This window comes from Mirounga angustirostris, unplaced genomic scaffold (assembly GCF_029215605.1).
Source record: "Mirounga angustirostris isolate CCGP_5_RB_7025 unplaced genomic scaffold, mMirAng1.0.hap1 SCAF_13, whole genome shotgun sequence".
Taxonomy (NCBI): Eukaryota; Metazoa; Chordata; class Mammalia; order Carnivora; family Phocidae; genus Mirounga; species Mirounga angustirostris.
The window spans coordinates 53,658,517-53,673,050 of NW_026991721.1; the positions used below are offsets into that span (position 1 = coordinate 53,658,517).

The 14,534-nt window shown below is 39.4% G+C and overlaps 1 protein-coding gene across 3 annotated transcripts in view; it reads right to left on the reverse strand.

The window, feature by feature from the left end:
• UVRAG (UV radiation resistance associated) overlaps window positions 1-14,534 on the reverse strand; it is a 318,993-nt gene that overhangs the window by 75,594 nt on the left and 228,865 nt on the right. For all 3 annotated transcript variants that reach the window (XM_064576913.1, XM_064576912.1, XM_064576914.1), the window contains one exon: window positions 2,484-2,562. In XM_064576913.1, coding sequence (XP_064432983.1) covers window positions 2,484-2,562 — 79 coding nt within the window. The remainder of the gene's footprint in view (window positions 1-2,483; window positions 2,563-14,534) is intronic.

Sequence of the window (14,534 nt, forward strand, 5' to 3'; positions counted from 1 at the left end):
ACAGATGAATAAAACTAGTTCAGCATGCTTGTGGCCTTGGTTCAGTTAAAAATAAAGTCAGAGGCTTCTTGGGAAGTGCTCCAAAGTGAGGACCAAACAGGTACTAGAGCGAAGAGTCTGGGATGCAGGGTTGACTTTCCCAAATTTTCCACTGCACAGAGCCTCCATCTTTGTCTTGTTTTCAAAGCAAGCTGGGCTATCTGTAGAACCCCTTTCACCATCCTCTGGCATTCTTATTGGGCCCACAGAAGAAAGAACTCAATGTGTGTATGCCTACATGTGGATATACGTGTATGTGTGCACACATGCACATGCATGTGTGTGTCTTCAGCTGAGATTTACCAGGAAATCCAGGCATGTTGGCTTTACCTTAATCAGGAGTAGGCTCCACTTGGAATCTTCCAACAGACTTGGGACCTTAGTGTAGGTACTCAGAGCAAGAAACAGAAAATAGGGCAAGGAGAAACAAATCTCTGCATTCAGATCAGAACTTAGGTCCACCAACTTTCCTGACATGTTGCCCCCCAGACTCTGGACTCATGTGCCCTTATCCACATTGGCTGACTTCACCTGGAGATACTCTCTAATTTACTTAGACCTCTTCTCCCTTCATGCACTCTTAGTTAGGCCACTTCTGTCTAAGCACTGCCTTTTCCATAGCATGACAACTATAATCAGTAGCATAAGACAGCTTTGAAATTAAAGTCCTATTTCTTTCTTTCTTTTTCTTTTTTAAGCAGGCTCTATGCCCAACATGTGGCTTGAACTCATGACCCCGAGATCAAGAGTAGCATGCTCCACCAACTGAGCCAGCCAGGCGCCCCTAAAGTCCTATTTCTTACACTAAGGTACTTCTCTGCCAAAAATGGAGGGAGGGAAAGCATCAGGTGTGGGAAGAATGGCACATGGAAAGATGAGTCACAGGCCACAGACTGTGAGCAAGGCTGCCTGCCTAGAGTAAAGAACATGGGCTGGAACGGCAGTAATAAGAAAGCAGTATGACTGAGAGGGCAATGAGTATGAGCTTATAAAGCAAATGATTAACTGAAGACTGCAGACTAGAAATTTGATTCAATATCAGAAAAGGATAAGAATCTGGGGTGCCTGGGTGGCTCAGTCGGTTAAGCGTATGCCTTCGGCTCACGTCATGATCCCTGGGTCCTGGGATCGAGCCCCGCATCAGGCTCCCTGCTCTGCAGGAAGCCTGCTTCTCCCTCACCTCCCTGCTTGTGTTCCTGCTCTCGCTGTGTCTCTCTCTGTCAAATAAATAAATAAAATCTTAAAAAAAAAAAAAAGAAAAGGATAAGAATCTAAATAAAAATCAAATTAAAAAACCATTAAACTGATATTTGATGAGGGATAGCGAGGCAAAGATGATATCATAGGGAGGAACAAATCAGGAAAGAATAAGGGAACTGTTCAGTAAGTCTTTTGATTCACATGGATAAAAGGCAGCCTTCTAAAAACAAAAATATCATAAACCTTCTTGCTTCTATTAAAAGAAAAGGTCTGGATGCCTGGGTGGCTCAGATGGTTAAGTGTCTGCCTTCGGCTCAGGTCATGATCCCGGGGTCCTGGGATTGAGTCCCGCATTGCGCTCCCTGCTCAGCGGGAAGCCTGCTTCTCCCTCTGCCTCTCTCTGTCTCTTATGAATAAATAAATAAAATAAAATAAAATAAAAAGAAAAGGTCTGAGGATATAGCTGATAACGTCTTTATGATAATGTCTTTAAATAACAGTCAAACTGTGGATACTCATCCATGTGATATTCCAATCGGCTATGTCCAAATAAAAACAAAGCACTGAAGTCGATCTTCCTTTACAACTAGAAAATATATGAAATGTCTACCTCTTGAAGTACACTCAAGTATGCTAAAGAAATGCTGCATATTTCTTTCAGGAACATGCAAACCCAAGCATCTATTAGTCTTTCTACAGCATATGGAAAGACTTTATTTAAATGAGATACTAACTGGCTTCATGTTGAGAGAGTCACAAAAACCCCAGATGGGTTGGAAGGACCACGTGTTTGGTCTTTTCTTTTGGTTCTTGCATAATAAGGTGAGGAGACCATTAAGGACTTGCCAAAGGCACTAAACTTTTACTCCATAAACAAATCCCAGTGCAAAATGAGTTCCTAAAAGTGGTTTAAGAGAAGAAAGTGATCTAAGAGAAAAAAGCTGTGTGAGAAGCTACAGAGGAAAGAAGTTATAAACACACACATTCAAGTACAGTCTCCTAGCAAGTAACAACTTAGTAAAGGGCTTCCGAGTTTAGTAGGGTTTCAGTGTGCACCCACTGCTTCTCAGTAGTATTTATAATGGCATGAAGTAAGACTGTGGCCAAAGAACTTCGCATTATCACCATAACCAGTTAAATAAAATAATCAACTACAGTACTTATTTATAAAGAAAGAAGGTTAGCAATCCAAGGAAGTAGGTTGTATGTGGGAAGTAGAAAAGGAGTGAAGAGAAGTTACTTACCTGTGCTATATTTTTGTTCAGAAGATAGACACCATAATCGAATTGTAACTTCTCCCCTCCTTTTGGATATAATGGAAACCTAAAAAAAAATTAAGTAGGATCAGAAATTTTCCAAAGCTTGACTAAAACAACCTCCAAGTTGTTGACAAAGATAGAAGTTCCTTGAATACAGCATAAATATCTGGAGACTTGGACTAAACCACTTGGGTTATAGTCACTGCAACCTATTATCTTAATATCTTCATAATTGGTCAAATCAGATCACTGGTTGCTTTGTTTAAAAAAAAAAAAAATTGAGGTGGCTCAGTTGGTTGAGTGTCCATTGGACTCTCAGTTTCGGCCCAGGTCATGATCTCAGGGTCGTGAATCTGAGCCCTGCAATGGGCTCTATGTGCTTAGCGGGGAGTCTGTTAGGGATTCTTTCTCTCCCTTTCCTCTGCCCCTCTCCCTCCCCCCACACACATGTGCTCTCTTTCTCTGTCTCTCAAATAAATAAATAACTTTCCAAAAAATTGAGTAGGTCATGCAACAAGGGACTAATACATAAAAAAGTGACCCACCAAGCCCAAGGAGTTGAGGCTGCTATGTTTCATATTTATGTATCATAAGTTTACCACCCTAAAATTAAGATCCTAAAAGCTTTTTCCTCTAATACTTTGGGCCTGACATCTTAACTTCTATTAAATAGAAAAGAAGATTAAGGGGAAAAAAAAAATCAGACTTGAAAGTAACATATAAGATTTCTGTTTCTTTCAAGGTGGCCAGTCAAATCAACAGTACTAATGAGTGAAAATTCATCCAAAATTCACTCACATCCACAGGGGTGGCTATTTGGATGTTATTCCTCCAAGGCAATGTCATGCCACAGAGCTCTCATAAGACTTTCCATTTTAACCTGACTCACTGAATTAACAAAGGCATGAGATTTGTGGATCTACCAAGATGATGAGTTAAAGTTTCCCTCACTGTTACCTTTTTCCTATCCCTGCAAATGAAGAAGAAAAGGTTATATTCTACCCATATTTTCCCCATTCTCAAGACTAAGCATACATTTCTATCCTCTGACATAAACACACAAACACAGATCAATCACAATTCAGATACGATCAAGAAGAAAACTTCACCTTCCTTAGTTTTGCAATATACGATTATTCTCAAAAATAAAATAATCCTATTGAAATGAATGGAAGGTGACAATTAGTGGATATTCTTAATTTCAATTGCCCAAGGAAAAGATACACTCCATACAGTTTGGTGGATACTGTTCTCCAGGAAAAATAAAATAAAGGAAATAATTAAAAACCTTTATATTAAACTCTTGAAAGCTGTTGATTATATATAGTTGCCGAAAGGTAAATTCATTGCGCTATAAAATTACAGGCACTGGAGTTTGAGCAAGATCATGAACTTTCTTTATTCTCTACTAAGGAACACCAAATGCTTCATACATCCATCAAGAAGATACAGCTTTGTATTTAACTGAAGCAGCAAAAAATAAACTAGGCCATGTGGTATGGCCCTCAATTGAGATACATAAAAATAACAGCAAATTCAGGATAAGCAAAGCGCAATACTAGGCTTTCCCAGGGTGTTTGGGAATCATCCAAATTTGTATGAGGTAGCTTGCAAAGGAACTACCTGATTGCAAAGACATAATAGCATAATAGCATAATAGCAATCCGGCCCTCGGGAAGGAATCTAGTAGAGCCCTAAAGCTCTGTATTATGTAGTTGTTATTCTATAAACCATCACATGTAGACTGTCTGCACAGCTCTCAATCCCACATGTATCTCCACTTTCAAGTTACCAATACAGAAACAGTTTTAAATGTTAGAAGAGTACATTGAAATAAGCACAATGAAAGCCAAGTCTCTAAATTCCTGAAAAATGGATATCACAACATGGACTTTATTACTTCATCAGGACTTCTTCATAGAAAAAGTCACAAGGTGTGTGCTTAACATTAAAACAAATCTGAAGAGTGATTAAAGCCAAAGGTTCAAATAGGACAATTTTAAGACAGATCAAACATTAGGACAGAATTCATATCTTATATTGCTTTCAAATTCTTAAGGGGCCACTTCAACTCAACAATAAAACAGCGTATAACTATTATACATGCATCTCACTTTGCAAAAGTACATGGATCTACAGATCTATTAGGCAATCTAGAAAAATGAAATCCATTTTAAAGGGTAAAACCTATTACCATCAGGACATAAGATACAAATCAAAGGCATCATAATTCAATACAGATAGAGAATCACATTAGCAAACTGTAGAAGGTTTAGATAAGAATCGTGGTCATTCAAGTACAACGAGAAAAATGTCCTTAGCTCCACAAATAGGATTCATTAAAGCGGAGTATTACATTAAATAACTGGAGGAAGAACCATATATTCCCTATTTTAAAACTCTTACAGAAAAGGCAATTAAAATGATTGATATTAAATTCATTTTAAATTAAATTTCCAAACTGTTTGAAAAGTTCACTAACTCTACATGGTACATATCAATGAATATAAAAGCAATAAATAGATTATGTGTGAAGATGATTTGGAGCTCTTGAGTACATAGTTAATTTTAGTATGAATAAAGAATTATGACATTACTACCACAAAGCTATTGTGATCCCAGGCTGTATTAACAGAAACAGAGCAGATAATCAGGAAACATGCCACTGGCAACTACTTTGTACTGGGTCAGACTATACTGAGAGATTTATGCTCAGTTCTGGGAGTTAATTTTTTTTATAAGCATATAGATAAACAACTGGGAACTTCTTATAGGTTATGTTTATTATAGGTTTTATAATAATCTCATTTGACTATAAAAAGCATGAAGTGAAGTAGAGTGGTCCAGAGTTTTTGTTAAAGAAACTGATTTGCCCTGATCACCTACTCAGTGGAAGAGACATGACTGGAGTATTAGGTCTTCAATTATAAATTCAGTATTCTTTCTATCACCTCTGAGTGCTTTAGAGAAGCAGCACAACCAAGATCACTAGAAGAATGGGAGCTGTGGTTCTGAGAGAAATGGCTGAAAGAACCAGAGATGTTTAGTCTGGAGCACAGAAGTCTCAGAAAACAGATGAAGGACTTCCAGAGAGAAAAATAATTGTTTTTGTTCCCATGGTGTCAAACAGGGAGAACCGAAGTTAATGATAAAAGTTACAGGAAAACTGATCTCACCCCAGAGTTAGTCAAAATCCAAAAGATCCTGGGTAGAGGCAGCCAATCAGAAGCTCAACAACAAAGAGTGGACATACATGCAGGGGGCGTAATAGGCGGAATGGTGGCCCCCAAAAGGTTATGTCCATATCCAAATTCTGTGAATGTGATCTTTTTTGGAAAAAGGGTTGCAATTAAGTTAAGGATCCTAAGAAGAGATCATCCTCAATTATCCGGGTGGGCCCAAATCCAATACATGTCTGTATAAGGGAGACACAGAGGAGAAGGTCATGTGAAGATGGAGACAGAAATTAGTTACTTAGCCACAAGCCAAGGAATACCTAGAACCACTAGAGGCTGGAAAAGGCAAGGAAAGATTCTCCCAGAGAGCCTCTGGAGGAAGTGTGACCCTGCTGACATCTTAATTTTGGAATTCAGGCCTCCAAAACTATGAGAGAATAACTTTATGCTGTTTGAAACCAGCAAGTCTGTGATCATTTGTTACAGCAGCCCTAGAAACTGACACAGGGGTGTGTGTGTGGAGAGGGAATCAAACACTGAATGACTAAATGAAGTATACCTCCTCCATCTCCAAGATTCTGTAATATTGAATAAGCAAAACTAAATATACTGAATATAACTTCATCTTTCCTTCAGGAACCAAGAAAATATTTCAAGACCATAATGCCAAAGAGTCATCATGATAGGCAACAGCTAAGGATGCAAAGTCTATCTACTGAGGTGCTAGTAAATGGAATGAGAAAAAAAGAGATTCATATGCATATGAATTCACACATACACACACACACACACACACCAATTACTTTATAATGTGTGTGTATGTGTATATACATGAAGAATATATCTCATTCGATTTGGAAAACAATTGTAAAAGAAAGTGATTTTAAATCATTCTTACTTTAAAAAGATACAGTTATTAAAAGCACTACCCTCTCCCCAACCTAGACATTTTTAAAAAGGACTCCAAATTGGTGACAGTTTCTTGCCTTCACCTTCAGAACCCCACATCAAGGTCTGGTTCTTTAACTATTCATCTGGGGATAAGGCTATGGTATAGTTAATTCAAATTTTTTTATTGTGTATATTAAGATCAATTCTGCTCAATACATTTGTAGAAAATGTGACAATACATACTCAACATTTTGAGGTCATGACTTTACTTCAAACTAACATACTTTCTCCTGTTCAGATTAGTTTTCTACCACCACTTTTATCAGTTACTCAGGCTTAGAATGACGCTCAATTTTTACCCACCTTCTTTGCCTTTTATATATGCAATGATTCACCAAGTCAACAAGTCATTTTTCCTGTGAAACATTCTTATCTCTCCATTCCACTGCCACTCTGGAAAATTCTTTGTTGTTGTGCGCATTGTAGGATGTTTTAGCAGCATTCCTGTCTACTCACTAGAAGCCAGTATTATTCTTTATCCTCTTACGTACAAGTTTTTATCATGTTGCTTTTCAGCCCTGCTTCCTAATCACTTATTGTCTTCAAATTCCACTCCTCTGCCCAGCTTTCCAGGCCTAAGCGATCTGACCTGTCTGCCTGATTTATGTGCAGCTTATTATGCTCATGTGGTTTCCTCACAGTCTCATGAACACACGAAGCTCACCACTCTCTGCCTTTGTTCACTTCCTAGAAATGCTCATCTCCCTTTCCCTCCACCTGGAAGAGGAAAAGAGACTGTTTCACTTCATCACGACTAAAGAAAAGAAACTCACATTTTTCTACTGAGTTGTATAATATCCCTAAAGCCTTATCTCTGTGTCACTGCAAGTGGATGATAATGCAGTGACACCCTAAGGCAGACCACAGGCATACATACAGGATGGGAAATGGCTGCAGTAGAGTGAGGGAAAGGGAAAGGAAATAAAGTCAGCAAGGTAAAGGGTCCGTCCGGATCATGCTGGGTCTTACAGGTCACAATAAGGACTTTGGCTTTTACTCTGAATGAGGGGAAGCTCTGGAGGGTTGTGAGGACAAACTGCAGGGAAGCAAGAAAGGAAACGTGGAGAGGCCACTGCAAGAATCCAGGCAAGAGAAGGGGGAGGCCACTGCAAGAATCCAGGCAAGAGAAGGGGGTGGTTTAAATCAGGATGACAGCTGTGGAAGTGGTCAGAAGTAGCTGAATTCTCCTATTTTGTAGACAGAGCCAACACGATTGGTTGGCAGATCTTATATAAGGTCTGAGAGGCAGGGGATTCAAGGAGAACTTCACAGTTGTTGGCCTAAGCAAGTGACAGAATGAGGTTGTCATCTCAATGTTAATAAAAGTACAGGTGGCATTAAAACAGACAGCTAGGGGCTGGCGTGAGAAACAGAGTGAGGGCTCAGTGCTAGAAGATTCGGCTGGAGAGGCCAGCAGGGGCCAGACAGGGTGGGGTCCTATAAACCATAAGACATCACGACTATATCCTTAAGGACAATGGGAGGATAATCAAAGACTTTTTTAAGTGTGGCAGTGATAGGATTGGGGTTCTATTTCGTAAAGAGCACTCTGGCTACCATGTAACAAATAAAGGGGAACAAGACCTGGGTAGGAGGCTACTACAATGGTCTAGGCCAGAATGGTGACAGTTTTGGTTAGGATGCCAGTAGTGGAGAGGAATATATGTGAACAGATTTGCGCTATAATTGATGGGTGGAACTGAAAGGACTTTGTGGCAGATTGGTTGTAAAGGTGGTGAAGAGGGAGGAGTCAAAGGTGGCCATCTGGGGTCTTGATTGAGTAAGTAGGTAGACGGTGGTGTCTATGAAATGAGACTGGGAACACTAGAGGTGGAACAAGGATATATGTTATTTATGTATATAATATATATAAATTATATGTGTCATAAAATTTTATTATATATAAAGTTAGAAGAGCAATTTGGGATAAAAATATTAAGGAATTATAAAAGTTGAGATGGGGGTGCCTGGGTGGCTCACTCGGTTCAGCGTCTGCCTTCGGCTCAGGTCGTGATCCCAGCGTCCTGGGTTCAAGCCCCACATCGTGCCCCCAGCTCAGCAGGGAGTCTGCTTCTCCCTCTCCCTCTGCCTACTGCTCTGCCTACTTGTGCACTCTTCTCTCTCACTCTGTCAAATAAATAAAATCTTTAAAAAAATAATTGAGATAGGTACTAAAGCCATAGATATGAATGAGATGGCCTAGAGAAATCATAGAGAAGATAGCTATTTCAGAGCCTTGAGAATATCAACAAGGGATGGAGAAAATGAAGAGCAGCCAGAAAAGGACTAGTCAGAAAGATTTGAGGAAAACCAAGTGCCTCACCAAAAAAGCTCAGAGAAAGTGTTAATTTAAGAAGGAAGATATTATCAATAGTCAAATGCAGCTGACAGATTAGGCAAAATGGACATGAAAACATGTCTAATGGGTGTAATTATAAGAGTTCATTGGTAGGTAGATTCGGTAATATGGTAAACACAAGTTTAAATGAAGTAGTGGGAGATGAAGGAAGGCTGGTACGAGTTCAGGAGTGAAAAAGTGGGCAAATGGAGCTGATGAGAATTTGGCACAGAGAAAGGTGAGCTCAGTAACAGGAGGCAGGGTGAAGCATAGCAAAACTTCCTGAGAAGGTGAGACGGACAGGCTCTCCATCCTACAAGTGAGGATGCAGGAGGAAGATCCATCTTAAGATGGCAGGTGGGACAACGCTCCCATTGTAACAGGAAGGATGAAGGAAAGTGACAAGAGCCTGGCTGGATACAGTTTATCCATCTGACAACTTTTTCCTGGACTCACACAGCACCAGCTATAGTGCTAGTGGCAGAGAGAGGAGGGTGAGCAAACACAGACAATGAAGCCGAGAGTCCAGTGGGGTACACAGGCATCGCTCACATTATCATGCTAACAAATAGATAATTTATAAATTAAGTACTCAGAAGGAAAGAACACTATCCCAGAAAAGAGCCAGACAAAAACTAAGAGTCAGGGAAGATTTGTGAAAGAAAGTGACGCTCCAGCTGAGATCTCAAAGACGGGTAAAAGCTAAGGGAAGGAATGTTCCAATTAGAGAAAGCAGCATATGTAAAGGCCCCAGTGTCAGGAAGGAGTATGCCGCCTCAAGGACTGGAAGGAAGGCTGAGGGGAGTTGTGCTAAGAGATAAAGCTGAAGCTGGATAGGAGGGGAAATTATGCAGGGCCCTCTACCCTCGAGACATAGTCTATCATGGTCTGACTTTTTTCCTAAGAGAAACAAGAAACCACGGAAGGACTTTAAACAAAGGTGTAACTTGCTCAGAATTATATCTGATACCTTCCTTTTTTTTTTTTTTTAAAGATTTTATTTATTTATTTGACAGAGAGATAGAGAGCACAAGTAGGCAGAGAGGCAGGCAGAGGGAGAGGGAGAAGCAGACTCTCCACCGAGCAGGGAGCCCGACGTGGGGCTCGATCCCAGGACCCTGGGATCATGACCTGAGCCGAAGGCAGCTGCTTAACCGACTGAGCCACCCAGGTGCCCCTATAGCTGATACCTTCCTTCTTAAATGAATACTTTCCCTTTGAACCTGACTGATGATGACAGATTTGCATTTTGAAGAAATTAGCGCTGATTACAGCGGAAAATGGTTTGGAGAAGGAGAGATCAGCTTGCTGCAGTAATCTAGGGGAGAGATCATGGTTGCTTGGACTAAGGTGGTGGTTTTAGAAATGGTAAAAATAAGACTAAATTTAGAAGGCTTTGAGGAAATAAAATCATAAAGATTTGGTTATGGGTTGGAAGTGAAGAGTAATGGAGAGGGAGGGATCATGGATAACTCTTAATGTTTGCTTTGCCAAACAAGATAGGAGCTTGATCAAATGGCAGAACAACTTGAACAAAGAAATGTAATAGAACTGCTGAGCACTACTGGGAGCCTAGAAGTGGTTATTCATCATGAGTTTATAAGGATGCTATTGTGTGACTTTCTCTAGACATCTGCTTGGATGCAGCAAGTACAGAGAAAATGGACAGCAGGGTTGTAAAGATGACAAAAAGCCATAGGGGGGCAAGACAAAGGTGTTACTAAAATAATGGGCCATAACATCTAAACTGGGAAAAAGGGGCCAGGGTCTAAAGGTCACCAAGAGGAGCAATGAACAAGTGGCTGAACGAACGAGCAGAAGAAGAGGAAGTAGTCATCAGAGAGCAAGATGCCCGAATCAGATTTTGGATGTGAACTGAAATGATTATGTGAACCACAAGAGTAAGTGAAAACAATGAAATGCAAGAGGTCATTGGTGACAAAGATCAAGAAAAATGAGAGGCCAGGGTGTTGGATGAATCATCCACTTGGGTGTTAAATTTAACCCATAATAGCAAGACTCTGAATAAAGAGAAAGAGTATTTCTCTTTCCTAAGTTCTCTGCTTTCTCTGTTTCTCAGTTGCCAAAATATATGGGTAAGGGCATTATAACCGAGAGACTGGTAGGGGAAAGAGTGGTATAGTTGAAGAGTATATGTCTCAAAGGAGAAGGGTTCTTGTATGTTTACCGACAGAATAGAGAAGTGAGAATCTAGAAAAAGCAATGAGGAGCAAGAACACACTAACCTCACCTCGTAAATCTGAATACCTAGCATTTAAAAAAAATGAATAACTACCAGTGGAAAGGCTATAGGAAAAGTGGGGTCCTCAGGGATAATTCAGGTTCAGTTAGGGCAAGAGGTAGGCTGAACTCTGATAAGAGCCTGAAGATATAGGAGAGTTTGTTGATTATACAGATGCACTTTCAGAGGACCCAGCTGAAGGACTGGAGGGCTGGGTCAGGGTCAAGGAAGTAGAGGGCATTTTGAGGATGATGGAGATGATAATACAAGATTTTTTTTTTAATGTACATTCAAATGTCAACTTATTATTTTTTTTATTTAAAACTTTTTATTGACCATAAAACATTTTGAAGTGTTTTGGTGGAAAGTTGAGGTATTCTCATTTGATAGGTCTGTTTTCTCTGTAAAATCAGAAATGAGGCAATTTATCCAGCATGAAAGGGAAAATTGGGAATGGGGAAAAAGGAGAGAAGGTTTGATATAGTCACACAGCAGGAGAACTAGGTATCTAGGATGTATCGCTCCAACGGCGATGGATGACTCTGAATATACACTGCTACCGCTCTTTCTGTGTGACTGTTTTTCCAGTAGGTAAGTGGATTAGAGATAAGAATGATGAGATGGGGTGCCTGGGTGGCTCAGTCGTTAAGCGTCTGCCTTCGGCTCAGGTCATGATCCCGGGGTCCTGGGATCGAGTCCCACATCGGGCTCCTTGCTCGGCACAGAGCCTGCCTCTCCCTCTGCCTGCCTGCCACTCCCCCTGCTTATGCTCTCTCTCTCTCTCTCTCTCTCTGTGTCAAATAAATAAATAAAATCTTTAAAAAAAAAAAAGTATGATGAGATAGGGCATTTAGGATATTGACAAGAGAGAAGCTATGAGTAAGAAGCTACTACGATAGAAGAGTAATGACAGTGGCCTACCAGGGGCAGGATGATGGGGCTAGTCTATAAGGGGGTACATTATCCATAGAGACTTTTTAAATGATCATAAAATAGATAAAAAATTGGTCCATGTTTTATCACTGTGAGCCAACAAATCTAAACAATGTCAATGATAAAACATTTTTCCCAGAAAAAAATCTTTTGTGGGTCTAATTTCTAAACAATTTCTGCAGTGACTGTTTAATTTCAATATATATGTAAGCTTCAAATCAGGATTTTTTTTTCATTATTCACACTCTAATAAAAATTTTATCTATATGGAACTTAGTTCAGAGAGCTCCCAGTTATACAGTCAGCCCAACAAAGTGGACGAAGCTATACACTTCCATTTCTACTACATTTTGAATGGTCTGGAATGCTCTGGGCATAATCTGTGTCTCCAAACTGTTCCATGCTACATATTCCTGTGTTTAAATAGTAGATTCAAAATAAACAATGATGGCAACATATAATTTCTGAGTTTTTTTCTGGTATAGAGTTTTAGATAAGGTTATTCGGATATAAAAATACTGCAGTTGGCCATAAACAAGGTACAGTGACATACAAACTTTTAAAATTGTTCTTTGAAGATGAACACACCAAAACTGTGTTCAATAAGAGTAAATACATACACATTTTTCAATCAAAGACAATTTTCTGCTTTTCTTTTTTTACCATTATTATTTGTTTCATTTCATCATCATTCCTGAACATAATTTTATCATATAGAGAAAACAGTATTAAAAATGATCCTCTGAGCACCTGACTCTTGATTTCGGCTCAGGTCATGATCTCAGGGTTGTGAGATCCAGCCCCACATCGGGCTCTGTGCTCAGCAGGGAGTCTGCTTCTGCTTCTCTCTCCCTGCCCCCCCCCCCCCGCCGTCTTGCTCTGCCCCTCCCCCTGCTCGTGCTCTCTCTCTCTCTCTCCCAAATAAATAAATAAAAGGTGATCCACTCCAAGTGGCAAAAACACTAGGTACATGCCACTGAGAAATGATTTTAAACTGATACCATGAAATACAGTGGATATTAGCTGCTTTAGACCCAGAGTTATGGGAGGTGTAACAAGAAACAGTCTCCCATTAAGAAGGTTCTAGGGTAAGTGATACTTTTAGGAGAAAGCCATCGGTAAACTGCTTGATGTAATCTAATTACATCAAGCAGTTGTATATTCAGTGGTATATCTTAGTTGTATACACAATAATATAGTAAAGGGGTTGAAAGCTTGTGTATATTATAATCATTGAAGAAGGGTTTCAGAAAGCAGAGAGGAAAGATCTAGGAGGGAAGTAAGGACAGTGATAATAGATTAGAGGAGAAGCAGCAAACAAAAACTAACAATGTAGAAATAATTCATGGGCAGAGGGTGACAAAAGTTCTTACAGGAAAGTAATAAGAAGAGTGATTTTTCCCCCCTCTTGCTTTGGGGGAAGAAAAGGGAGAGAGAGTGTATAATAGGAGATCATATATGCCAGTCAAAAGAGATTACATTTGATATTACAGGTAATAAGATGCCATCACAAATTTTTAAAGGAGAAATCATGTAATGAAAAGATTTACATCAGATTATTTTCTTTGCTAATATTAAATACAGTTCTTTACAGCTGTACTAAAAAGAGAATGGAATTTCAGGGAAATAGAATTCCAAATAATTTCAGTAAGAAGGTTAAAAATAATCCCCATTTTTTTTACTTGGTAAGCTGCAGGGTTGTGGAACTTGTTAAAGAACTCAGTATCAATTTCCTTGCAGAAACCTTCCAGTTTTTCCACACCCTTTGGGAACTGTTGAAAAATAGTCTACAGGCAAATTTCAGTGAACAGGACAAAATTAAAGGATGGAAACCATGTCTTTTTTAATAGTCAGTTTTGTAAAATAAAAATTCTGCCAAGTAAATCAAAATCACATTCCACAACATTAACAGCCATCTTCTATTTGCCTGGGTTTAATAGCACCTGTTTCCCACAAAATCTGCAAATGTTAAAAGACCCCCACAAAATCCTTCAATTAAACATGCAAGGTGCATAAACCTACCATACTTGGTAATGCCAGAAGATTTTTCCATCTGGAACAGGAATTTGGAAAAAAGACCATTTAAAATTTCTGAAGACAACTTCCCGAAGTGTGCATATAATATAGGTTTGTTTAAATATATCAGTGCACCAAATGGCATATTATCTGTAAACCACTTCTTTATCAGTGCTAGGAACATAATAGGTGCTCAATGTTGTATATCAAAATAATGTATTCAATTATAGTACCTATTTTGGGGTGGGGGAGGGAGAATGAGAAAAATAGAAGGGGGACATAAGGCTTTGAAGTTATGAAAGTCAGAGTTACAAAAGTCTGGCTTTGAAGTCAGAGAGGCATAGGCTCAGATTCCGAAAGCTTTGCTATTTGCTTATAGT